At 37.6% G+C, this 26,367-nt stretch overlaps 2 protein-coding genes across 2 annotated transcripts in view; both read right to left on the minus strand.

The window, feature by feature from the left end:
• LOC149802660 (uncharacterized) overlaps window positions 1-26,367 on the minus strand; it is an 86,054-nt gene that overhangs the window by 45,486 nt on the left and 14,201 nt on the right. The gene's annotated exons all lie outside the window — the stretch shown is intronic.
• The window catches only part of LOC149802661 (uncharacterized), a 97,010-nt gene continuing 70,810 nt past the window's right edge, over window positions 168-26,367 (minus strand). The window contains exon 2 of the mRNA XM_089952029.1: window positions 168-4,475. Within this exon, the coding sequence (XP_089808155.1) occupies window positions 3,294-4,475 (1,182 nt within the window). The 3' untranslated portion in view covers window positions 168-3,293. The remainder of the gene's footprint in view (window positions 4,476-26,367) is intronic.

Below are 26,367 nucleotides of genomic sequence, written 5' to 3' on the forward strand. Positions count from 1 at the left end.
CCTAAACGTAAGATATAACTAATGCGAGACGAAATGAGGAACAGACAGACAGACGGCTGGAAAATGACTCCACCATATGCTCCTAGTACGATCGTGGTGGGCATACAAATATTTTCAGAAAGGAAAGAACAATGTATGATTCTGCATATTTAAAAACAAGTCCAAAATAATTTATATTGTATATTTTTTGCATTGTTGACAAAATAAATGTGAACAAAAGATGAAGCTTAAGTAACAAATATATAATTCTTTATAATTATAAAAATGAATGGAATTAAAACGATGTGTAATTTCAAACTTGACGTAACACGTTCTATCACGAGAACATGGAAGGTACTCGAAAGAAAGCTGTATTCGTATTGCTTGCCCGTTAGAGGCTTGACATTATGACAAGTAATTTAAAGTGAGACATTTGCAAATGAATTATTGTCCCTAATTTGATGAAATCTGCTTCATAGTTGTAAACAAGGTTAAATAACGACGACCATAAACTATCAAATATCTCAACAAAAATCAATCTAAGTAAATATCACATATACTGAACAACAAAAAATATATTTGGCAAATAAGGAAAAAATAAAAAAAAACAATGGAAATTCAAGTTTTCAAATATTACCATAGTAACTCGCCCAACTCGCTAATTCATCCTCCTGTTGCTGAACTGCATATTGAAAGGCACTTAATGAATTTTCTTCATTTTCTTTTCAAGTGCACATATTTTAATTATTATTTTGTCATGCAGAGATATAAAATATAAAGTAAAATCCTGAAAATTTTCGAAAGGAGATAACCCATAGATTTCTATTCAACAACCCCCACGCCCACCCCACCCCACGGGAACATGGGTATCAAAGTGGTCTAAGGCGCTCACCGTTACAGATCACTCAAACATCTCACTTCTGTCCGCGCGAGTTCCAGTCTCGTCTGGACCAAAGTGGGAATGGGAGAAGCTTGTCAGTAATTTCCCCATGGATCGGTGGTTCATCCCGGTGTCCTCCTGGGCTCTTCCTCGACCAAATATACTGACAGCCATGTATAGCTTATCATGTACTTAAAAAAAAAAAAACGACGTTAACCCTCACAAAACCGAGCAGACTAACCAAACACTTACTGCCCCCCCCCCAAAAAAAAATATATATATTGATAGGATTAGTATTAAGTAATCGGTCCTCTAAGTGTGTGGCATTATAAAATAAATACTGTCTGGCACGAGGCATTTAAAACCTTAGATTTTTAGTAAAGAATTCGGTTTATTACATTTTTTTACAAGGTATTCGACTTCTTCAACACGGAGTGGCCAGCAATTCAACTGACCCAATTAAGCAATTGTATATTATTATTTCCTTGAAATTCTGGCGAGATTTGGATGCCGTATGGTTAGGACGGATAATTCATTCATTGAAAGACTATAATTGATTGGCTCTTGGTTTGATTAGCGATTCGTGCCCTTTACATGCATATCGATATCGATACGTTTGCAAAACCCATGCTGTCTCAGAATCAAACCTAAGAATTACATAAAGCGATGATTTACAAGAACACTTCTTTTATCAGTAAAAGCAAAGTATGAATCTATTGCAAAGAAGTATTTTGATGTCTTTCTGGAGAGAACAATCTCAATAGATCGTTTATCAACAGAAAGCGCAGATAGTAAAACACTGTTTCAAAGCAAAACTCGTAATTTATATCAAGCAAGATAAAGTACAAGATATCTGTTTGACTACGTTTCTTTTCTGGCCCTCGCACAGGCAATTTACGGCTAAATGGGACTTTCAGATAGAATAGACCTACACAAGGCTAAGGGGTGGAATGTTCCTTATTAGTCTGACTAATCTGCAGTTTATTTTGTTGAGCGTGAAAAACTTCATTACGCCTGCTAGTCATGAAATATGGTACTATACTCACGAAAATGCATCGATACCAGCTTGCATCGATACCATCGCGATACACTTCCCATATCACTAAGCTACAATCGATAACAAATGCAACTTGCATCTTTACCACCGCGAGACACTTTCCCATATCAGTAAGCTACATACGATGACAAACTTAAATGCAACCTGTATCTATACCACCGTCATCTGGGCCAGATCACGTCAAGTTTGGAGGGAGTGGTGGTGGCCAAAAATGTCAAAAAGGGCCCTGGCTTTACTCGAAATAGTACCAAAGCGAACGTCTGTCTATGTGTCTATTTACCCGGTGTGCATAATACCCAATAAACGTGTACAAGAATAAAACGATCGTCAATTTTCAAGTGACTGTACTTTTGCAAGGGTGGGGTGGGGGTGAGTAAAAACCACCGAACATTCTTCTCCTTTGCGCTGATAATTCTGAACCTTCAAACTTTCCTTACACATTAATAATTTGTGTGTGTGTGTGTGTGTGTGTGTGTGTGTGTGGCGGACTAACCACTAGGCCACCGGAGTGGTTTAAGGATTTGTACCTGTGCATATCGATTTTATCGATATTAAATACGTTTGCTTTGATCAGCACAAACCAAATTTAATTCATGGTTCTCATGGCAACCCCTCAGTTTCAACGATTAAGCAAGGCTGCACAAACTATGGATCAGTTTGCTGACAGTTTAAAAATTACCTGATTTGTAGAAGTCATGTTACGAAGTCAAGTTAAAAATGTCAGCGTGGCTGATAATATAAAACAATTCACTGGATGTAAGAAATACAATAGTGCATTTGCCTAGTAAACTTCACGCGAACCCAAATATCGAAATGCCATATAACGGGGAGGAGTTTTCCAATCTCTGCTCATGTACAAGTCCCTGCACATTCATATATTATTGCATTGAAATATTTCCACACAAAATGTTCGAAAACAATTGTTCCTAAAAAAAAACGGTGCGCTGATATTTCTCTCAGCTATATCTGATTGTGCGATGCTACGGTGTGTGTGTGTGTGTGTGTGTGTGTGTGTGTGTGTGTGTGTGTGTGTGTGATTTGGATTTTCAAAGTAGCTTTAACAATTTTTCAGTCATGTCGCTACGATGTCTGCAGTGTGGCAGCTTATAATGATATCTAGCACTGGGGCATCATGCCGTAGACATGTAGCATGATGTCCCACCCAGTCAAATTATCCTGACACCAGGCCGACCAGTCCTAACACTAACCTCTTAATGCTGAGCGCCAAGCGAGGCAGCTGTAGGTATCATTTTTATAAATTTTTTGGAAACAACTGTTCCTAAAAAACGATGCGCTGACATTTGTCTCAGCTATATCTGATTGTGCGATGCTACGAAAGTAAGTACAATGAAAGCTACTTTCAAGACACTCCTAATACTAGATTAGGGACAAAGTATCCGAATGCGGTGTTTGCACCTGAAAACCTGAATCTTCCTGACCCCAAGAAGGAATCTTCAGTCGGTTTACCGGGTCTTCTATCAATGAAGCATCGTTTTCATTACTCCCTAAATATGGGTTTTTGGTTAATGGCGCCCAAGAATCATCTAAATTATCTCTGCTATGAGAATCACCCAAGTCGCCAACACCAGATGTCACCGTAACATGCTGACTTAACGGAGGTGTTACTATACCCGTACGTCCCTGATTAAAGATTAATTTATTAGCGGATGAAGTATGTACATTAGTAGCTCTAGTATCGTCTTCGAAAGCCTCATTTTGGAAACTCACTGTATTTGTCCCTTGCCTATTTTGGACACCATTCAACCTATGGTTACTCTGACTAGAATTATTTGTTCTCAAAGCTTTGTTATCAGCGGCCCTTGAGGCGGGTAAATCCTTCTCAATCATTTGAGAATTAAAGCTGTCTTCGAAAGTGCTTGCACTATCTAAACTTTGTCTGCTTTGCATATTGCTCCTATTATGTAAATTTGGCAAATAATCTTTACGAGGCCTTCTGTCGTCTGCTGTCATTGCACTAGACATGGACCCACTTCTTGATCTTTCATTAGATACACTGTATTCGTCTGCTTCATGTGTTGAGTCTTCTGCTGCCTTCCTCGATACAGAATCGGCTTCCTGAATTCCTGCAAGTTTACCAACGAAATTCCCTCTAGGTCTCAAATGTCGTTTCTTCTTCTTTGTTTTTGGTCTCTGGCTTATAGTGGCAGAGCCGGGAACATCTGTGACGTGTTGAGGTTTAGCCTTCGACGCTGACGGCAGACGTGAAGGGTCTGGAGTACTAACTTTCCTGGTGGTACTGGGTGCTTGTGAAATATTATCGGGTGCCACTCTTGAATTTGACTTTGTTTTGCTGCAGAGGTAAATGATGCTGACGAGAATACTGATGGCCATGCATACCGCTCCAAAGCAAGTGAGAGCGATGCCTACGATCCTTTTATCTTCTTCGCTTTGTACAGTCGGTAGAAGAATGGCCCTACTTACTCCATAGTTCAAGATAAGACTGATCCCCGTTGCCAGCATGAGAACTCCTCCAAGGAACAGGAAGACCCCAACAAAGCACAGACAACACTGCGCAGACTCTCCATGCATGTTTGGCATCTGAAAATAAATTACAAGTGTTTGTCAGAAGTTAAGGTGTAGAGCCATTAACTGAGGAAAAACAAATCAGAAAAGACGTTTAAATACCCCAAAATCAAGAAAACAGCGCATATAGATCTATTTCCTTTAATACACATATAAGCTGTTCGGCCTACAAAAAATCTGTTTCGAAGTATATAAAAAATCATTGTCAAGTCCTTTTTTTTAGCTCTAAGGTCAAGGTATTACAGATTTCAAGTCGATTCTATTTACATGCTCTTGCGTACACCAGGGATAGTTACCCGCAAATAATGAGTAAACCCATTTTAATGCTTTTGCATTTGATCGCAAATTCAATTCTTCCCCAGAAAGAAACTAACTCTGTATCTAAGTGGATACATAGAGTCATCCCCTTGGCCTATAACTTCGCTATCGTTATATAGTCGACTAGTACCGCACCATGTTGTATACCAGCACTTTCGGACAAAAATACAATAAAATGTTGATTGTACAACTGACAAATTTTGTGTCCTAATAAGTGTTAATCATGTAAAAAAAATTAAATCAATAATACAGGAAACACTTTCGGTATTATCAAAATATTTAAGCATCCTAAACTGCGTAACACACCCGCCCCGTCTTTAATAGTCCTCTAAATAAATAAATAAAATTTGAGTGTAAAAACTATTTTATCTTTAAGTCAAAGTGAATAATGACCTTTGAACTTTTAACACCCAAATTCATATGCTTATTTTTTTACCCAAATTATAGGCCGTACACAAAGTTTGGTCCATACAGAATTAAATGTTATTGTGCGTAAACCACTTTTTCTTTTTCAGTCACCGTCACCTTGACCTTGGACCACTTCACCTCAAAATTGATAGACTTCTTTGTTATTCCAAGTGTATCAGCCATTCACAAAGTTAGGTTCGTGTGTGTTAAATAGAACTGCTGTTATTGCTCTAAAATGCGGAAACCATTTAAATTCTTTCAATGACAGTGCCCTTGAGTTGTACTTTTTTGGACACTGAAATTAACAAGGTTCTTCCTAAACCCATGTGCAAGCCATCTCCAGAGTCTGGTTACCATAGAAAATGGATAACTTAAACTGTTGGGTGGAAACTATGTATCTCTTATCAGTCAGTGACAATGAACTTTGACCTTTTGACCCCATGTTCAACCCATCCCCAAAGTTAGGTAACTCTCGATCTTGGACAACTGATTTATTGTGCAGAAATTAAATTGGTAACAGGCAGATGGACGGACGCACAGACAGCATCATAGCGTAATACCTTATGGCAAGTGTATATAAAGTCCAAGATTTTCGAGGTTGGAACATAATCCTGTGACGCAACACACACTAAACAGACTGTCTCCATTTTAGTCGCCTATTACGATATGCAAGAAGGCAAACTGTTGCAAGTACCGGTATGTGTATCGTTTACTGAGGTGTTCTCTACCCTATGCGCAAATGGGCCAGAAAGACCAAAGCATATTTACACAGGTAATTTTAACTCAGCAATACACATATTTACAGCGCAGATGTGTAAAAAGTAAGATTATTTTAATTTTGATTCTTTTCGAGAAAGAAGATTCAGTAAACACGATGCAAAGAAGTATTATAAAGTAATATATATGACCTTGAAACTCGCTATCACTTTGTCCTTGAACAACACTTGTGTGGGGGGGGGGGGGCCGAATACTACGATGTAATACAAACAAGATAATTCAACATTCAGCACACAAATACAAATACACAAATATATGCATACACATTGTCCTTAAACATGATTTCAAAGTAGTTAAATCATTCAGTGTGAATGCATTTCGAACTGCATAACATATTTAGACAAATCACTTTTAAACATTTTTTCTCAAAATAAACTGAGAAATAAAACTAAAATATCCTTAAGACTACATTATTCATTCGTGCAAGATATCCTCAAGTGACTTCTCGTGATAAGAACACGCTTTTGTACAGTCATCACTTATCAAATCCACCTAAAAGGATCCAAATTAGGCGCCTTTCACATCTTCAACAAACTTAACCGCCATGCTCTGCTTTATAAGCTGGTATTACAGATAAACGACCTGATTTAACTATTGCTGGGGACATGTAGAATAATTGTCAGACTCGGATAAATACTAAGGTTTTTTACTTTACGAAGGAGGTCGACCAGGCTTCAGTGGTTCACGTTCAGAACTCACGACCAAAAGGAGGTACGGGTTGAATCCTACCATCAGATCGGCCCAAGGCAGCTATCGCGGCGTGTCTATGAACAGGGTACCTTATCTTAAGTGTCCTAGGCACTAAATAGTATGCTTGTTTTGATGAGCAACAAATCAAACTCCTCTATATACGAAAAAAGACTTGGTATATATTAACAGATGTTAGTTATAAAACAAATATGAAGTGGTCAAACAGTCGTCCAAGTGCTTATTCTTAAAAACTTTAATGAAGGTGTTTTTGCATGTCAATGTGGTTGTTTCATGCATTTTTATGTGTAAAATTGTCCAAAAAAATTTCCTCCACTACTTCAGACACAGAATTTTCGAACTCTTCAGTACCAGTGATCTCTGTAATTTTGCATAACGGTCTATAAAAATTGATGGATCCACCACTGATACGAGCACCTTAATTTTTAAAATCGTCGATCGGACTAATATCATTAGCAACAGAATTCCTCAGATGAGTCATGTGCATGTTGGGATGCAACGTTCGCACCTGTAAACTGCTCAGTTTAGTTAACTGCCTGTAAACGCTTATGACGTTGGTTATAGCATGCACGTAAACTGTCAGTGACGGAGGTCTCGTACATTCCAGTCAAATTAATTATTTCCACGTCTCTCTAAAGCAGATTTTGATGTTAATTCTTTCTCCAAGTATGGATGATTTTCACATCTCGAGGAAAATCCAAAGTCAACGAGAATTGATTGTAGCACACATTTCATAATATTATATATCAAATTGGTTAATTGATAATGATGACAACGTTTTATTTAAACAATAGTGTTTACCTATCAAAAAACATGCATGTTAACAAAACCTTTGGTTAGTAACATATCATTTTTGTATGAAAAAAATAAATGCCAAAAACACCGCTTCATCTTTTAAAACCACCGTACGACTCTTTTGTTGCCGGTCCCAAGCCCGTATGAAAACCTAGGAAGGTTGTGTGTGGAACTATAGCACTCCACCACAAAAATGCCACGCTACAGAAACTAAAACAGCAGAAAATTAATAGGATCAACGCAAACGACCATGAGTAATGCGTAATAAGCAGACCAGCCAAACCTGAAAGGGAGCTGATGCCGACAAATCTTCTCCCCACTAAAACTGTTAAAAAGATTGGGATATGGAATGTGAGAACACACACACACACACACACACACACACACACAAGATACGGAAAACAGTAAAAGTTTCCAGGGAGATGGGCAGATACAAGCTGGATGGAGATCTTAGGACTGGGCGAGGTCCGATGAACAGTATCAGGCCAAACCATCGTGGCATGACAACATCTCTTCCACTACTCACGATCGCCCAATAGGGAAGACGACCACAATAATGAGGTGGGAATGATGTTGAGCAAGAGAGCAGAAACAAGTCTGGTGGAGTAATAACCAGACAGCGAGAGGATTCTAACAGCCCGCTTCCGGTTCAAAATTCCAAATGATAACCAATATGAAGAGCTACAATCCAACAAACGAGGAAGCCAAAGAGGCTTTTATATGGTTGAATGCGGAGCTTCTTTGACAAAGTACCAAAAGAGAGATGACACACTAAAGATGAGCGACATGAATACAAAAATGGGCGGCGACAACATAGGACGAGAACTCATCATGGGTAAAGCAGGGCTAGGAGAGATGAATAAAAACGGAAACGTCGTACGATCACAAGGTTACATGGAAATCCCCAGTTTCAACATTTGTGAATCAGATCGACTACCTTGCTGTCTCCGCAGATAAAGGTCTCTGGAGGATGCAAGCGCCTGAAGAGGAGCAGATGTTGGCACATGCCGTGAGCTGGTAATCGCAAAACTGAAGACCAGAATCAGCAGCCTTAAAGATAAAATCAGTAACATATGTCTTGATTGTAATGTGTGCTAATTTAAATTCTTTCTGTTAAGTTTAATGTGATAAACATATGACATTGGAGCACTTCCTTTCTCAAATCGTCAGTTTCGGAGGTACGTCGTTTTTGCTCGCTGTTATCTCTTCAGTCTCGGAGGTCAGTAAATCTTGTAAGTAGTCAGTGATAATGCCTAAATAAAAGTGAGCGATTTTGAAAAACATCGAATTTATGAATTTTGCATCATCATCGTGAAAAGCGTGAACAAACATAATGTACCTCCAAACTGCTGACATGTAGTGTACCCTTACGAAATCTCCATAATAAATAAACAGTGATCAACGATACACGCATGTCCATCTGGTTGTACACTGTTTGAGAGAATTTTCAAACACTGGCTGAGTATATTAGCATCATGTAGGCCATAAGTACTGACATGTAGTGCATACTAATGACAGGACTAAATCCCCAATTAAAGAAATAGTTATAAATAGTAAATAACTGTCACGCGTGTATACTGTTTGAACAACTTACATAGTATCGTAAGTACTTAACGTTCTCAAAAGCTTGAAGGCCCCGCTATATTCTATTCATTGTGTGGTCTTTTAAGTAAAGAATGTTCTTACAAATTCATTTTTGCTGGGAGAAGTATGTCAATTAAGCTATACGAAGCAGAAATACTCACTAAATTCTGAGCTGGTATTGGGTAATTTTACGCAGTTTTTTTAATGCCATGTTATTGCTGAGTATAACTGTAACTCTGGGACAAAGCAAGTCGCTGTATCGCCTAACCCTAGTTATATGCATGTCATATAATTCAACACGGTTTCTTGGCGACCCTAAAAACAAAGTTTTTGCTTTGGAGGAGAGAGGGAGTTGTTGTTGTTGTCGTTGTTGTTGTTGTTGTTGTAGGGTTTAACGCCATTTTTCAGCACACGACAGGCTATACATGGCGGCCAGTATTAATGGTGGAAGAAGAACCCGGGAAAACCCCGGAAAGAACCATCGACCCACGAGAAGCTACTGGCAAGCTTTCTCACATACCTACATTGGCTGACTCCGAGATTCGAACCCACGCAGACAGAGGTGAGATGGCAGTGATCCGTAACGGAGAGCGCTTCAGACCACTCGGCCACTCGGGGCCCCCAAAGAGAGAGGGAGTAAGCGTGCCACAAAAACTAGATATGGTGCAAGGTGGTATCAAAACTTTGCTTTATACACTTCCATATATTAATCCTAAGGCACTTTATTGTAGCACTGGTACCTTACAGGCTTAAAAATAATGGATGTAAGGTGTTTTTCTTTCAAAGTGAAATGTTAAAAAGCACTTATGGTACCATGCATGAATGAATGTTTTGATGGAATCCGTTTTAAGATATACAGTTTCATATAATTATTGAAAACATTTTTGTCTTTTGTCATATTATGTGTCTGGGTCTTATGTCACGTGTTTAGGCTCGAATAAACAGTAACACAAGAAAGAGTGAAAACAACAAGCTTTGAAAAATACAATAATTTATTACCCTAGAAAAATTATGTAAAAATGAAAAATATGAACTTACGGTTTTATAGAATCAAATCCAAAAATAATCCAATAATTATCCACGAATAAAATTTTGAAGTCCTAATAACAAAATGTTCAGCTGATTTTCAGTTCGAATCCCGACGAAGAATCCATGATGGAAGATGATGACGTATAATGCAATCTGTAGTGTTGAAGTCTACAAGTCCTTGTAGAAACAAGAATTCTCACTCAGGTTTCTTATAGCTGAATACATTTTTTTAAAAACTCTCCTTGTTCCAAAATATAACACGAGCACACGTATTTTCCAGAAAAATAACAGAATTAATCCCTTTGAATCCAAGTGATCTGAAATAACTCCAAAACCAAGTAATTTGAAATAAATCCAAAAAGCCCAACCTACTACTAACTGTTTAACAGCCCAGCTTCTACTTCTACTGAGAATAATTTTCCTATATGGTCTTCACAAACGTAAACAAGATGTCATGTGATCATCTTCTGGAAGGTTATAGAAACTACGTACGTGTTAGAGATCACGTTTACCCAGTCTGAGCCTGACGAAAACCAATCATTTTACTCTAAGAAATAAAAAAAATTGTTTACATTAGATCAACACCTGGTGTTTATAAACTAACAGTCAAGGTCAAACTATTTTCTGAAAAAAAGTATCATCTCTAATGAATAATTTTACATTACAACATCATGTAATGAAAAATATAAAAAATTTAAACTGACAAACAATTAAATTGAAATATACTTTAAATCAGATACAATTAAATCAAACATATGTAACACCGGGAAAAGTATGCAAATTAAGGTACATATAGTTTTTTAAAGTTTTTATTCTTTTCGTTTGAAATACTGTATATGAAACAACATATTAGTATAGTTATGTGAGACCTAAAAATGGAGAGGTTAGTGTTGTCATAAATTTGCTGTCTTAACACATCCACTGAACATCACATGCAAATTGTTTTGCAGTTAAGGTCATTGCCAAAGTCTTTTATTCTAATTGTATAGATAATCATGACACATAAAGCTTTGTAAAATTTTCCTTTGTAACGTACAATGACATCACACGTTCTTGTAAATATCCATGTTAGCAAAAGAGCCTTCCTGCTCATCGCTCGACCATTTCCGTTAAGCCGTGGAGTAACTTCAAAAGTATTTGTAGGAATACACATCAGTTACATGTAATTGGTGATTCGCCTCTGGCTGAGTACACCACATTTGTTATAACAGCAAAGCCGAGATTGTTCCGATTGTGACTTTGTCTCCTTCCGCCGATATATGGCTTCATATGAACGAAAGCAGTTAAGCATATAGTTCTCAATGGCGACAAATTGCGTCCGAGTTTTCACTCTCTACTTACTGATAAAAACCGAGGATGTTCCAATTGGTCTTACTTGTGTGTGCAAAATTACATAGATAGTAATTTGATTCTGCACCGGTCTTCGATTTACGCCTTCTTTGCCAACTCAGACTGCCATTACAAATCAGGTCACGACTGAATTCTAGTCTATTTTTCGAACATTTTTTCCTCTCTCATTTTGGTGGTGACAGAAGAGTTAGATTTATGCATTTTTGGTTGGGATTTAAAGGTAATTGTTTTATTCTTCAGAATATGAGCTCAGAGTGTGGTTGTCCTTGAGCATTTCGGCGACAGTGCACAGTGAGCAATAAGGCCTTGGCGATGATCGGAAGTGAAATCTGTGTTCTGTTTACATGCTGCTCTGTTTACAGTCCAGCCTCTCAAAAACATCCAGGTGAACCTTTGAGAAAAACTTCACCGTGAAGTCATCTTTGAAGGTATTTTAGATCAATATGTGATTTGTATTGATTGTCACACAGTGGAAAGGTCAGTACGGAGAACCAGATGTAGAGAATATATAGTAAAATTGTGTTCTCTGTCCTGTCAGCGCAGTGTTTGAGTAAAGTTTAAATTGGTATAAACTCTTTATTATTAATGACAGGCACATGAAATTTGAATATGTTATGTATATTGACTTTGAAAATATAAAAATGAAATTAAAAATAACAAATTAATTATTGTAAAAATTTAAAAACAATATAAAAAAATGTTTTCCCCCAAAATGCACATATATACTACTATTTTGAATGATATTAAATGATACCAGCATGTATATATTCCTACACCATATACAAGTTCCAATGATGGATATTTGTCAAATTTTGTCAGAGAAAATATCTTTGTGAGTCAAATACAAACAACACTCCTAAAAATACACTATAAATGTTAAAACATATCATTTGAATTATGTTTGCACATTTGATATTAACAAATACATTGTATATGTCCAGCATATGCAACTTTCCATCCTTGTTTACAACTTTTGGGGATTAGAATTTCACCTTTAGTGGATGATGTAGGATTTATTGGTACCTATAGTTGATCTGTGTATCCATATTTGGCTGCATTCACTTGCAATATCCAAAATTGTTATTTCACTCATGAATAAGATTGCTTACAGTAATATATTTTAATTAGTACATTGTCGCTTGACTTTCCTGTATAATGTTATGTACTAATGTTTGCACCAATGACCAAACCTCACCGCCCCAACATTGCCTTAAACGTTATGATAAATAATCTACCTTATTAGTTATTTAACCTGTAAATGGCTAAACATGCTTCTAGAAACCTCATTTATTTTTCAGATGAATTTATCAATTTAATACATGGCCTTTGCTTCACATTTATGGGTGTCGCTCTATCAAGTTTAATATTTTTTCCCATGCTTGTAACCTTAATGCTATTTTGAAATCACCATATCTAACACATTTTAACTTCATTTACCTGCATCTTACTGTTTTCTAGAACTAAGTGAAAAATGTTATATCTTTTCAGGTCTTGCCTGGTATCTGGAACAAAGTGTTAGAGTTTGATCAGCTTGGAAGCTCTCCAGTAGCCCGGTGGTGATAGCAAGGTTTCATAAGGACATGTGCAGTGTACTGTCATAAGTGACCGTGATTAGTTCATATCACCATACTGATATATAGCACCTCAAAGACATGGCTTAGGTCTTTATGAGAGAGATCAGCACCATTGTTCAGTAACGTAGAGCCTCCCTAGAAACTGTCCTTTCCTATCCCATTGTCGCCTTTTGCATTTGTCGACATTGAAATGGAATGCAGTTTTACTATAAAACATGGTAGTGGTCCCATCAGAACTTTAAATCTGAGTAGGCTATTAGTTATACAATCTATCTTAGTACCTGACACAATAAATGTGGAACATAGCACCTGTCATTGCTTTTTTAGTGTGTACACCTATACGCATCTGGACAGGCATATTGCAGTTTGCTGCCAAAATCACTATAAGCAACACAGACCCGAACTACCATTTGTTTTAAATACCATTCACTAGTCAACTTTGCTGTCTAAAATTTGTCAAACTAAGTTTTAAAACTTAAATGAAAATTTATTTTCTCAATAAAATATAGTTTATAAAAAAAGACTTTTACAAATGGTACTAACAGTTGCCTCGCTTGGCGCTCAGCATTAAGAGGTTAGTGTTAGGACTGGTCGGCCTGGTGTCAGGATAATGTGACTGGGTGGGACATCATGCTACATGTCTGCGGCATGATGCTCCAGTGCTAGACATCACTATAAACTGCCACAATACAGACATCGTAGCGATATGACTGAATTTTTTTTAAAGCTACGTTAAAAATCCGAATCACACACACACACACACACACACACACACACGCACCCTGTGGAACACCAGCAATACACACTGTCTGACAGGTGTCACGTGTCTTGTTTGCAGTGAAATTCAGAAAGACTTCCCGTATAAAGTTGAATTGGTGTGGCATGCAAATATAAAAGCTTGACTAAAATTGGCCATAAAATATTGGACCGGTCAGGAATGAGGTCACAATTAATAGTTCCAGTTCAGTATCCACGAATGTAGTTCTAGTCTATATCTCTCATTTTGGTGGTAATAGAAGAGTTAGATTTATGCATTTTTGGTTGGGATTTAAAGCTAATTGTTTATTCTTGAGAATACAAGCTCAGTGTGTGGTTGTCCCTATGTGTTTTGGCGATAGTGCACAGTGAGTAATAAGGCCTTGGTGATGATTCGGAAGTTAATTATGTGTTCTGTTTACATGCTGCTCTGTTTGCAGTCCAACCTCTCAAAAAATGCAGGCGAACCTTTGACAAGAACTTCACCGTGAAGTCATCTTTAAAGGTATTTTAGATTAACATATGTTTTATATTGATTGTCACACAGTGGAAAGGTCAGTACTGAGAAACAAATGTAGAGAATATATAGTAAAATCAATTGTGTTATATGTCCTATTAAGAGAAACGGCTTATCAGCTGTCTATTTCTCATATGCATTTTGGGTACATATACAGCATGCTGGCTTTAATAACACAATAAATTAATATACAAAAACGGACGGAAATAAACAAATAGAAAGAAGACAGCTACCTAGTGAGATAGAAATAAGTCGAGCTGACGTCATCCTAGCGATGATTTAGCATGAAAACAAAAGGAAGCACTGGTTCTTACGATACAGCATGTATGCAAGTTTTATGTATGCAGTACAACCCTGGTTCTATAGTGCTGAGTAAGTTTATGTATGCAGTACAACCCTGGCTCTATAGTGCCGAGTAAGTTTATGTATGCAGTACAACCCTGGCTCTATAGTGCCGAGTAAGTTTATGTATGCAGTACAACCCTGGCTCTATACTGCCGAGTAAGTTTATGTATGCAGTACAACCCTGGCTCTATAGTGCCGAGTAAGTTTATGTATGCAGTACAACCCTGGCTCTATAGTGCCGAGTAAGTTTATGTATGCAGTACAACCCTGGCTCTATAGTGCCGAGTAAGTTTATGTATGCAGTACAACCCTGGCTCTATAGTGCCGAGTAAGTTTATGTATGCAGTACAACCCTGGCTCTATAGTGCCGAGTAAGTTTATGTATGCATTACAACCCTGGCTCTATAGTGCCGAGTAAGTTTATATATGCAGTACGACCCTGGCTCTATAGTGCCGAGTAAGTTTATGTATGCAGTACAACCCTGGCTCTATAGTGCCGAGTAAGTTTATGCATGCAGTACAACCCTGGCTCTATAGTGCCGAGTAAGTTTATGCATGCAGTACAACCCTGGCTCTATAGTGCCGAGTAAGTTTATGTATTCCACAAAGTGAAGAAGAAAAAAAACGATAAGAGCAAAAATGAGTGATTTAGATTTTTAAAGTAGCTTTAACAATTTTTCAGTCATATCGATATGATGTCTGCAGTGTGGCAGTTTAAAGTGATGTTTAGCAAGGGAGCATCATGCCGCGGACATGTAGCATGACGTCCCACTCAGTTACATTATTTTGACACCAGGCCGACCAGTCCTAACACTAACCTCTTAATGCTGAGCGACTAGCGAGGCAGCTATTAGCACCATTTTTGTAACTCGGCCGGGGTCTGAACCTGCGACCTCCCGCATCCGAGGCGGACTCTCTAACCACTAGGCCACCGCAGAGCAAAAATGTGAAACCCCACAAAATACAAATTAACTTTTTGAAGAAAAAGTATAAACCTCACTCTTTTACAGTGCAATACCTTCATAGCTAGAAAACCATCGGGTGAAACGTCGCAGGTTAAAGAGTTATGTTGCATTTGTGTCGATCTGTCTGGTCATATTAAGACATGTTGTATAGTATCATATAAAAAGGCATTCCTTGAAAATATCATTTCCCCCAATGATACTTCAAAAGCTGATGAGCTCGTTCTAAATAACAGGGAGTAAGTATACTGATGTTTTAAGCTTGACAAGTGACCTGCGAAATGAGATGTACGCCTCTGAAAGGGAAGCTGGATGTGGCATTTGTCTAATTTAACCATTCGTGGCATTTGTCCTACTTAACCTGGTATGATACCTATTTACCCCCTCGACCATGCATACATCCCCCAAAACGGATGGAATATAGTCAATGGTATAAGCATTCGTGCGCAACAGACACTCTTATGACGACCCAGCAACTGGCTCTAATCCTATAATATATTCACTCCGGACTCCTATTATAGAAATCAAGACATATAAAACTTCATATAAATAGGTACATATATATACACCAGACAGAGGGGAAAGTGTTATACCTGGATCCTAAGGCGATTGCTGTCATAACTCGCATACCTGGGTTCGGGTCTCGGTACTGAAAGAATTAAAAATGTTCTCTAACCTGCATGATAATATTCTTTCTCAATATATAATAATTTCATATTATTTTAGGTTAGGATCCAGGGACTGCACTATCCGCTCCGTCTGTCTTGATCTCTTGTCATGTACTCCATTTACACATGAATACCAAGCACGTCGATGGCACACTTGTTGTTGTCGAACATTTTTGTCTGAGAGCTAACCAACAAACAAATGTATAACAAACAACACCGCTGGAACATACATGTAGATCTACAGTTCTGCAGTTCTCGTCCTGAGCGGCTTCTCTGATTAGAAGGTAGTGCCCTTTTGATCGATTTGCAATATGAAATAACGGTTAGCTCTCAGACAATGGTGTACCCAGCACGCACAATGTTTAAGTATTGGAAAAAGACACATTTGCACATTTTTACGAAGAATGCTACTTAGTGCAAATCAAAATCAAGACACATGCATTAGCCTGACTTTAAGAAGTCATCACAACAAGTTGCATAAAAGGTCTAATCTGTTGGTAACTCATTTGTTAGACCCATACCGTACATATATGTTCGCTGAGATGGTCAACATAGGGATAATACCAAAACTTGGCTAGTGTATATATATATATATATATATATATATATATATATATATATATATATATATATATATATAAAGAGAGCAGAGGCGCGTACTTAGCGATGATGGTGCTGAGTGACTAAACTGGCTATACCAAGTTTTGGGATTAGGGACCGACCATTCAGTACTTGGGAAGAGGTTGGTACATAATATCTTTTAGAAAAGAATTCAAATAACTTAAAAAATATTACTGCTCTGATTCGTAGAAAAGGATTCTAATTATATTCATCGTACTAGTGGAAATATTATCAAGCGCTGAAATAAAAAAAAATCCGAATTTTATAGAAAATCCCTGCCTACAGCCGCCTACCCATCCCCGCTAAGTAATGTTCGTTCCCTTGTGTAGCAGCGAAACGCTTGCGATTACGCTCTTGTTAAAGTTCGTATATTTGCATCTATATTTCAAGAAAGCCAGAATTATTCCAGCTTCTACTAACCGTAATATAGGAATAAATGTTCCTGACCGAGTACATATATATATATATATATATATATATATATATATATATATATATATATATATATATATATATATATATATATATATATATATATATATATATATATATAAGTCTAACTTTAACATAATCACCTTCAGAGTAAAATAAAGATAGAAATACCCAACTATACTAACTTCCTTTTGTTCGTGAAATCAGCATATTCCATTAACAAATAAAATAAAATGATTTACATAAAACGTAGTAGGTTTTTTTTAATAGTCGCATGACGCCAGGATTACCTAACCCGTATGGAATCAGAACACAAGGCTTGACGAGGGATACAATAACGTTTATTGCGCAATTTCGTACTTTACATGGCCTTTCTCAACATCTTAATCTTTCTGGAATTTTCGCTCAACCTTTAGCAATAACTGATTAACTGAGCAAGGTCTGTGTCGAAACAAAACTGCGGTAATTGTGTGTGTGTGTGTGTGTGTTTGATTTTTAAAGTAGCTTTAACAATTTTTTCCGTCATATCGCTACCATGTCTGCAGTGTGGCAGTTTATAGTGATGTCTAGCACTGGGTCATGATGCTGCAGACATATGGCATACGTACAAGCCAGTCACATTATTCTGACACCAGGCCGACCTGTCCTAACACTAACATCTTAATGCTGAGCGCTAAGCGAGGCAACTGTTAGTACCATTTTTGTAAGTCTTTGGTATGACTCGGAGGGGTTCGAACCCGCGAACTCCCGCGTCTGAGGCGGACGCTCTAACCACTAGGCCATCGGAGCGGTATAACTGCAGTAATTAATGAAAGTTACTCACAAAACTTGCCATATCCTTTGTTTGGTTGCATAGTTGAGTTTTGAAGTGCAAGAAGGACTGTGTGATCAAACATGTTATCTGGGGTTGCAACTTTTAACCTGAAGTAACTGGGAGAGAGGTGGAATTTATAAGGAGTCTATACTGACATAGCTTGACCAAAGGTACACTTGAAACCGGATTGGGTACCGAAAGTAGTTCCAAGAATTTACCAATGTGCAAACAAAATCCAGATCTGTATCTTTGACCGTTTACAACCAATGACATAGCTTGAAATGGTGTCCTAAAAACTGGAACTATAAGTATGCCATATCAGAAAGAATCTATAATCTTCAATCTCCACAAATTCAATAATTACGATGGCTTTTAGATGATCATGCAGCTACGTTAGGGGCAATTAGTGACTGGATAGTTTTCCGTCTTTAACTTATGTAAATGATCCTTACTTGTGAATATATTCAACCAAGACTAACAGAAAATACGCATACAAGACACACACACACACACACACACACACACTCTCTACAAATTTGTTCATGTTTCGGTTTAAAAAATGATGCGTTTGTTGCTCATAGTATCAGACGGACACTAAGTGAAATGATAATCGGTAAATGTGAAAATGACTGACAAAATATATAAATCTCATCAAAGGTGATGATCCACTAAGTCGACTGCAACAATGCCAAACAAAGCACTACAACTCAGAATTTTTGTTGGAATATATATATATATATATATATATATATATATATATATATATATATATATATATATATATATATATATATATATATAAAATGAAATATTCCGGAAACCTTTATAGCGAATTGGGACACATTTTCACAATGAATCGTTTTCGACGGATGTTTCAGTTCATCATCTGCCTTTCATGGTTTTTGAAACTGTCATTGATGATACAAGGAATTTATGGATTAGTTTTTCGTACTACATAATTTGAACAAGACATAACCAAATAAATAAATTAAAACGAGAAAATGTGTCCAATATTTGTATATTTGCACTGTTAATGTTCTGCTTGATATTTCTTAAATATTTTATTTTATATTTTAGTAAATATATTACAACTGAAGTTTAAAAATGTTACTGTTTGTTTCATTTACTTTATATGCATTTTCTAGTGAAGGTTGGAGAAAATACAATCTTTTGTTCCAATGCATCTCTCTCTCTCTCTCTCTCTCTCTCAACTAATTTAACATTGCTTTGGAACGTACTGCATTATTCGGATCTTCGAGGTCAAACCTAGGATAATACCTCGAATGCAGTCTGATTAAAAGTAGGTCTCCATTGTGGAGATACTATTTTAAGCAGTCTGACCTCGAATGTATGCTGACAGTTGCATTGGACCACTTCGGCTGTTTACGAAACGATGATTGGTCGAGATGTTGCAAGTTCAAAACACTATTTTATAAGCTGTAACTTCTCGTTGAATCATAAAATCAATCCAACCATATAAACAGCAGAGGGGTTGGAAGATACTGAGGTTTTTCTTCTTTTAATGACAAATATCCGGCAACAAAATGCATGATTTTTCTGTAAATTACTCCTCAAACATAATCTGAAGCATGTTTTCGTCTCGTAGGAAAAGCCCAGGGCTTCCGATTGATAGCTGGATGTATTCAAGACCAATGTCAGCGGATTCTGGGTAAATGTTCAATAATTTCTCCTCTTTTCGAGAGATCTCCATTCAGTAAAATCAACATGTTCTACTTTCAAATTAATAAAATCATGAAGACTAACCTACAGGAAAATAATATATATAGTAAATTATTTAGCTCCAACACCCCGCCTCCGCCCCCAACCGCAAGCCCGTAAGTCAGAACATACTATTTCCAGCTGTATCGGGATTTAAGGAGCCTCCGATTATAAAGGCGGATTTTGCAGAGCTATGATACAATGAATACAGTAAGGTGACCATTTTGCCAACTGAACTTTTTAGTACGACTTCCAGTTAACAATATCAACAGAACGTAGGAAAAGTGGCCTGGATAGAAAGGTGCTATCATTACAGAGGATACATTTGCTCTTAAAGAAAATGAAAAAGAAAACATAAATGAGGTCGCAAACAAATTTGCTAGGTTAACTACCGGTATTTCAAATATTCAACCCATTCATGTATATTGTATTCATATATTAAAATCACGTTCTTAAATAGTCCAAATACTTTCAAGTAAAACAATACATTTTCCCCAGTCGTTTATTGAATGCCTTTCATTGTATTCTTTTTATGCAGTGAAACAATTCAACAACGGAACAAAGAGTCGTCACTTTTGTTGAGAATGTGTGTTCTGATAGCAGCGTGCTTAAGTGGCAATATATGGGGTCATTTCTCCAAGGCACAGGTGTCAAACTCAAGGCCCGCGGGCCACATCAGGCCCGGCGTACAATTATATCCGTCCCGAGAGAATTTTAGGCAAAAATATTTTTTAATGGCCCTGCGATATAAAGTGCAAATCAAATTCCCTAATTAGCAGCCTTGCCAAACATCCAGCTCTGACAAATTGGCATAAGAGCGAAAATGGGTATGCCAATGATTTTTAATTATTAAAACTTTTTTCTGTTTTAATTTATATTAATGCTTAAAAAAGGTTTAATTTTCCGCTTATTGAATGTTTATCCTGTTCCGCCCGCAACCTTACGTGTGATTTGAGTTTTGGCCCACTGAGCGATTGAGTTTGACACTCCTGCTCCAAGGGAACACTCAGTAGGTAAACTCTAGTACTAATATTAGTACCCTTACTCGTACCTCGTGGATAGGGTACTAACATGAGCAAATACGTGTTAATGGAGCAAGCCGGGTGTGATTCACACCCGGCGCACTTTTAGCCTAATAATAACACTTTAAACATATTTCTTGCTGATAATCCAATCAATTGAGTAGTCCTCTTATTTAATACCGGAAGTATCGAAAATCTTTGTAGAAATAGTTGTAAAATCTCGTTTACTTTTTTGGGCCGATATTTTCGTTCAGATCGTCCGCCATATTATTTCAAATAATGATTACTTCCATTCTCAGCCTCGCGTGTTTGTGTGCCATATAAGGACATTGTCGCCTTATTTGGAAACGTAAACAAATCGTAGTAAAAATTTGGCTCCGTTTGGGTCAGAAATTCTGCGCATTAAAAGTAAATACGGTTTATCAGCAACTTTGAAATTCCACTAAGAAGTGATTATTCGCCACTTGATTGATAATAATATAGCGTAGAATATCCAAGTTTGGTCTGGCAAGCCTTACGTAGAAAAGGGGTCACGGCGAGAGTCTCGCGTTATCTGTCATGGCGGACAGGATGAGGTTAGAGTAACCATGCCAATTGATTTTATCGTGTAAGCGCTTAATAAATTCAAAATAAGCCAAACTTCTTTCACATCATGATTATACTTCTGTAGCTGATTTTTACACTGTTTGTTTTTCTGACTTTAGCGATGATTTTTTTGCTCCATTACATGATATGGGATCAGTTCGTAGCCTCAACCACAACAAATCAAGTTGAGGCTACGACATCGTAGCTAGGTAAACTCGTGTCCACAAAATCTTAGCGAGACTAACAGCGTTATTCACAAGGTAAAAGAAAGAGTGATAAAGCACGCTGACTGTCAGTGGAAAGCATATGGCAACTTGCCTTGCTGGACAGCTGTAGTACGAGCACAGTGCCAAGTCCAAGTTAAACAGTTAACTTGATCCACAGGACTACTTCTGTCACTTAAGTATTTGTCTAATACGCTGTTTGAGATTTACAGAAAATAAATTTTAAAAAGCTTTGTCGTGTTCTGTTATTTTCTGTAACTTGCACTACTAACACAGCGATTCGCACAGAGTGTGACTGGTGGATAGGTGAGCCCCCTGAATCCCTCCCCCCTACCACTTTTCCTTCCAACTTTTTAATAGGAAACCGCCAGGCTTCACGGTGGGGCCAGTCCCACTGTTTCTGAGGTAATATGGCCTCTTTAAATAAAGTGGATATGACAGGCACATATTATGTTTTATGTTTTTTAAAATTTATTTTAGGCTCTCAAAATTAAACTTAGCCGAAGCTGCAGTTTGTTCAGTAGTTAGCGTGCCGGACCCCCGACCGAAAGGATGCGGGTTCGAATTATCGGACCAACCTAGGTCCTACGGGTGCGTTCTTGGGCAAGATACTTTATCCCACTGCCTCGGCATTATAAAACCTACTTGTGTTGCTGTGCAGTAAAGAGCCAAACCGATTAAACTGAGCGAAGCTATAGCTTGCATCATGTTAAATTAAATCTCAAAATATCAAACTTGGACCAATAGATTACAAGATACTGGAAAGTAAAGGTGCAATATAATTTAACTCTTTCAACTAAACGGTCCAATCTGTACTACCTAGTTAAGGCTTATTGTATTGGTCGATCACTGATCTAATTTTTCATATCAATGTAATTTACACGTGGCCGGAAAGCAGAACGATCAACAGACCAAATGATAAATTACCGACTAATCAAGGTAACACTGGTTATCGCATCATCTCAGTAATCGAAATCGAAGCTTTGTCGAATAGCTCTTGCCAGTAAACCAAAGAGTGCTGGACTATAATAGCCAGACAGCCTATTAAAATCGGTTATGGAAAACAAATTGTTCTAAATCTGGAAACCCGTTAAAAATAACAAATAAAATAACGATAAAGCAAACGGAATCTTTATAATAAATACGTTGTAATAGTTAGATATACTCTTAATCTCAGTCCAAAGTTAAAATGCAACAATTCAATCATTTTGCATCTTCGAGGTCGATCCTACGGAAACGTACCCTGAATGCATGCCGACAGCTGCCATTCGGACAACCTACGCTATTTATGAAACAATGATATATCAGCAAGTTGAGAATGCATTCAATTGCATCTGCTCGGTCAATTATACGACCAATCAGATCCAATTATAGAAAAATCAGTGGCGGTTCAATAGATTACAGGGTTTGTTTTCTTCAGATTTTTGGGGGGTTGCAAATTAATGAACCGACATATTATGGGCATATCTCTTTCTCATAGAATTGTCCGAGGTGGTCCGAATGCACATCAAAAGGTTTAGCTAAGGTTTATTATAATAGCTAAGATATCAAAAAAAACACAAAACCATATAGATTTTTAAAACATAACGACCTATTATAACATTTATCTTAGTGGGCCCTGAGTGGCCGAGTGGTCTAAAGCGCTCTCCGTTACGGATCACTGCCATCTCACCTCTGTCTGCGTGGGTTTGAGTCTCGGATTCAGCCAATGTGGGTATGTGAAAAAGCTTGCCAGTAGCTTCTCGAGGGTCGGTGGTTCTTTCCGGGGTTTTCCCGGGTTCTCCATCCATCATTAATACTGGCCGCCATGTATAGCCTATCGTGTGCTGAAAAATGGCCTTAAACCCTACAACAACATTTATCTTACGATGGTAGATACTTACATAATCAGCATAAATTGTTTCCTTATTCTAACTTTTATCAGCTGTTAAATGTTTAATGGTGAGGTCCCAAGAATATGATTGATTTAAAAAAAAATCAATGCATTTTGTTCCGATATACTGACACTATACTCCTCTAATACGTATGGAATGAAGATGGGATACGTAAATAACGTTTTATGAAAGGAAAATTTGCCCCCATAAAGCACGAGAAATAAAAAGCGATGATCAAAGTTTATGCGACTTGCAATAATATTGTGTGCAAAACTGTTTTTGGACGAACCTACCATTAGACTGACTGTCGCATAAAGTAATTCTATGCATAATAGCTCATAAAACGAGCAAATTATACAATGTCTACACTAAATACATATCCATATTTTTTATAAAAAATCGCCATTAGAATAAATAATCGAATACGATTTTTTTTTAAAAAAACACACAAGAGAGGGTATGAGAGATACAAAAGTTTGATATACAGATGAGATTTATCAACGAACATTTTTATTAAAAGGAGACAATATAAACTGAACTCATTAGACTAAATGGATAATTATTTGATGTTTATTGTTTCAAATAGTCAGAATAGCCTATAATATGTTACCACATTACTTGCGTCGCACTGTTGTCAAGCAATGGTTTTACACCTTTGGATTCGTTTATCAATTTGGTCCCAGTATGAAGGACAACTCTTACACACGACTGAAAGGGGCCTTACACAAGGCTGAAAAGGGTCTCACACAGGAATGATAAGAGTCTTACACAGGACCGAAAATGGTCTTACAAGGGCTGAAAAGGGTATTACACAGGATTGAAAAAAGAGTCTATTACTGTGAAATATTAAATTATCTATAAAACAATATGACATGCAACGATGGATGTGCATACAGGCGTAGAAAATCCATTAGCGCACATATGGGAAAACTAAAAAAAATGATTGAATGAATGAATGATCGAAAGAAGAGGAGACTCTTGTTCTATTAGCAGCTTACACACTGATTTATCATATCTGAGTGGGGTAGGTGAGCTGGATGATGTGCGAGTGGTCTAAGGCGCTCTCCTTTACAGATCACAGACATCCCACCTCTGTCCATATGGGTTCGAGTCTCGGCTCGGCCAACGTGCGTATCTGAGAATATTTGCCAGTAGGTTCCCGTGGGTAGGTGGTACTTCCTATTGTCTCTGATTCTTCCTCCACTAAATATACTGGCTGTCAGGTATAGTTTCTCATGCGCTGAAAAATGGTGTTAAATCAACACAACAACAAAAAACAGTGGCAATCAACTGAATTTCTTTAACTGAAGAGTGGGGCCCGAGTGGCCGAGTGGTCTAAAGCGTTTTCCGTTACGGATCACTGACATCTCACCTCTGTCTGCGTGGGTTCCAGTCTCGGATTCGGTCAATGTGGGTATGTGAGAAAGCTTGCCTGTAGCTTCTCGTGGGTCGGTGGTTCTTTCCGGGGATTTAATGGGTTCTTCCTCCACCATTAATACTGGTCGCCATGTATAGCCTATCGTGTGCTGAAAAATGGCGGTAAACAACACAACAACAAAATAACTGAAGCGTATCACGCCACGGAAAAGGGAGATAAGTGTCTTTCCCACGGATACATCGAGCCAACTTTTGCGGATCATAGGTTCTGAATATCATCTTGTTTTCAGTCATACTTCATATATTAGCAGAAAGAGGTATAATTAAAACTGTTCACTCCGAAATCAGATCAATAAACACTGAGCAAATGATGGATGGTTAGATCCTGTAGTGCCCAGGGCGAGGATGTCTATTTCAGACCATTAATCAATTTTCCCGTAAAAGCGATCTCATAATCTCTCACAATCTTGCCAGTGATTCTATAAATACTAACTCCTTAACAGTTGCATATCAATCAAATCTAAAACAGGTTCTGCGGAATTTGCAACAGGCCGGCAAAGGTATATCAGAAAATATCCGGTCAGATCTACCCTCGGTTCAAGGCATATAAAGTGGAATCTTGTTATCCAAACTCATAAGGAGTGTAATGTATGGAAACAGTCGAGTGGAAAATAGGCACATTTGGTGGACATGCGCGTACAAGCGGCGGTGCAAATAAACCAAAAACAAAGTCGGATAAACCAGGTGCTAGTTTATATGTAGAAAGAGCATGATGCGCTTTTAACTTCTGTTTGATTTAGATGTTAAGAGTAGCTTTAAAAAAAATTCAGTCACATCGCTATGACGTGTGCAGTGTGACAGTTTAGAGTGAGGTCTAGCAGTGGGGCATCATGCCGCAGACACGTAGCATGATGTTCCACCCAGTCACATTGTCCTGACACCAGGCCGACCAGTCCTAACACTAACCTCTTAATGCTGAGCATCAAGCGAGGAAGCTGCTAGGACCATTTTTATAAGTCTATGGTATGACTCGGCTGGGGTTCGAACCTACGAAACCCGCATTTGAGACGAATCGCTAACCACTTATACCATCGGAGCGGTCGATTTTAACTTCTAAGAAGCAGGAAAATATAACATGCAGAAGACATCAAAATCAATCCACAATTTTCTTTTTTTTGCACAACATCTCGAGTTTAAATCGAATTACAGGATTCCTTTTTCCAAAAGCTGATCGTTCAGAAAATCTTTCAAACCAAGTTAATTCCAAAATGAGGAAAACAAATTACTAAACCATTACTGACCTGATTTGTAGAAATTTCAACCCTCCAAAATAAAGCAGTCTCAGTGTTTGCTAATCACATATTTCTTCGAAGCTTCTTCTTTCCTGAAAGGGCCACAGTAGAACTGTGACTCCATTTTCAGTAAATGACTATTTTGATTTTCTTTAA

This window comes from Sinohyriopsis cumingii, chromosome 3, assembly GCF_028554795.1.
Source record: "Sinohyriopsis cumingii isolate HCF-2022 chromosome 3, ASM2855479v2, whole genome shotgun sequence".
Taxonomy (NCBI): Eukaryota; Metazoa; Mollusca; class Bivalvia; order Unionida; family Unionidae; genus Sinohyriopsis; species Sinohyriopsis cumingii.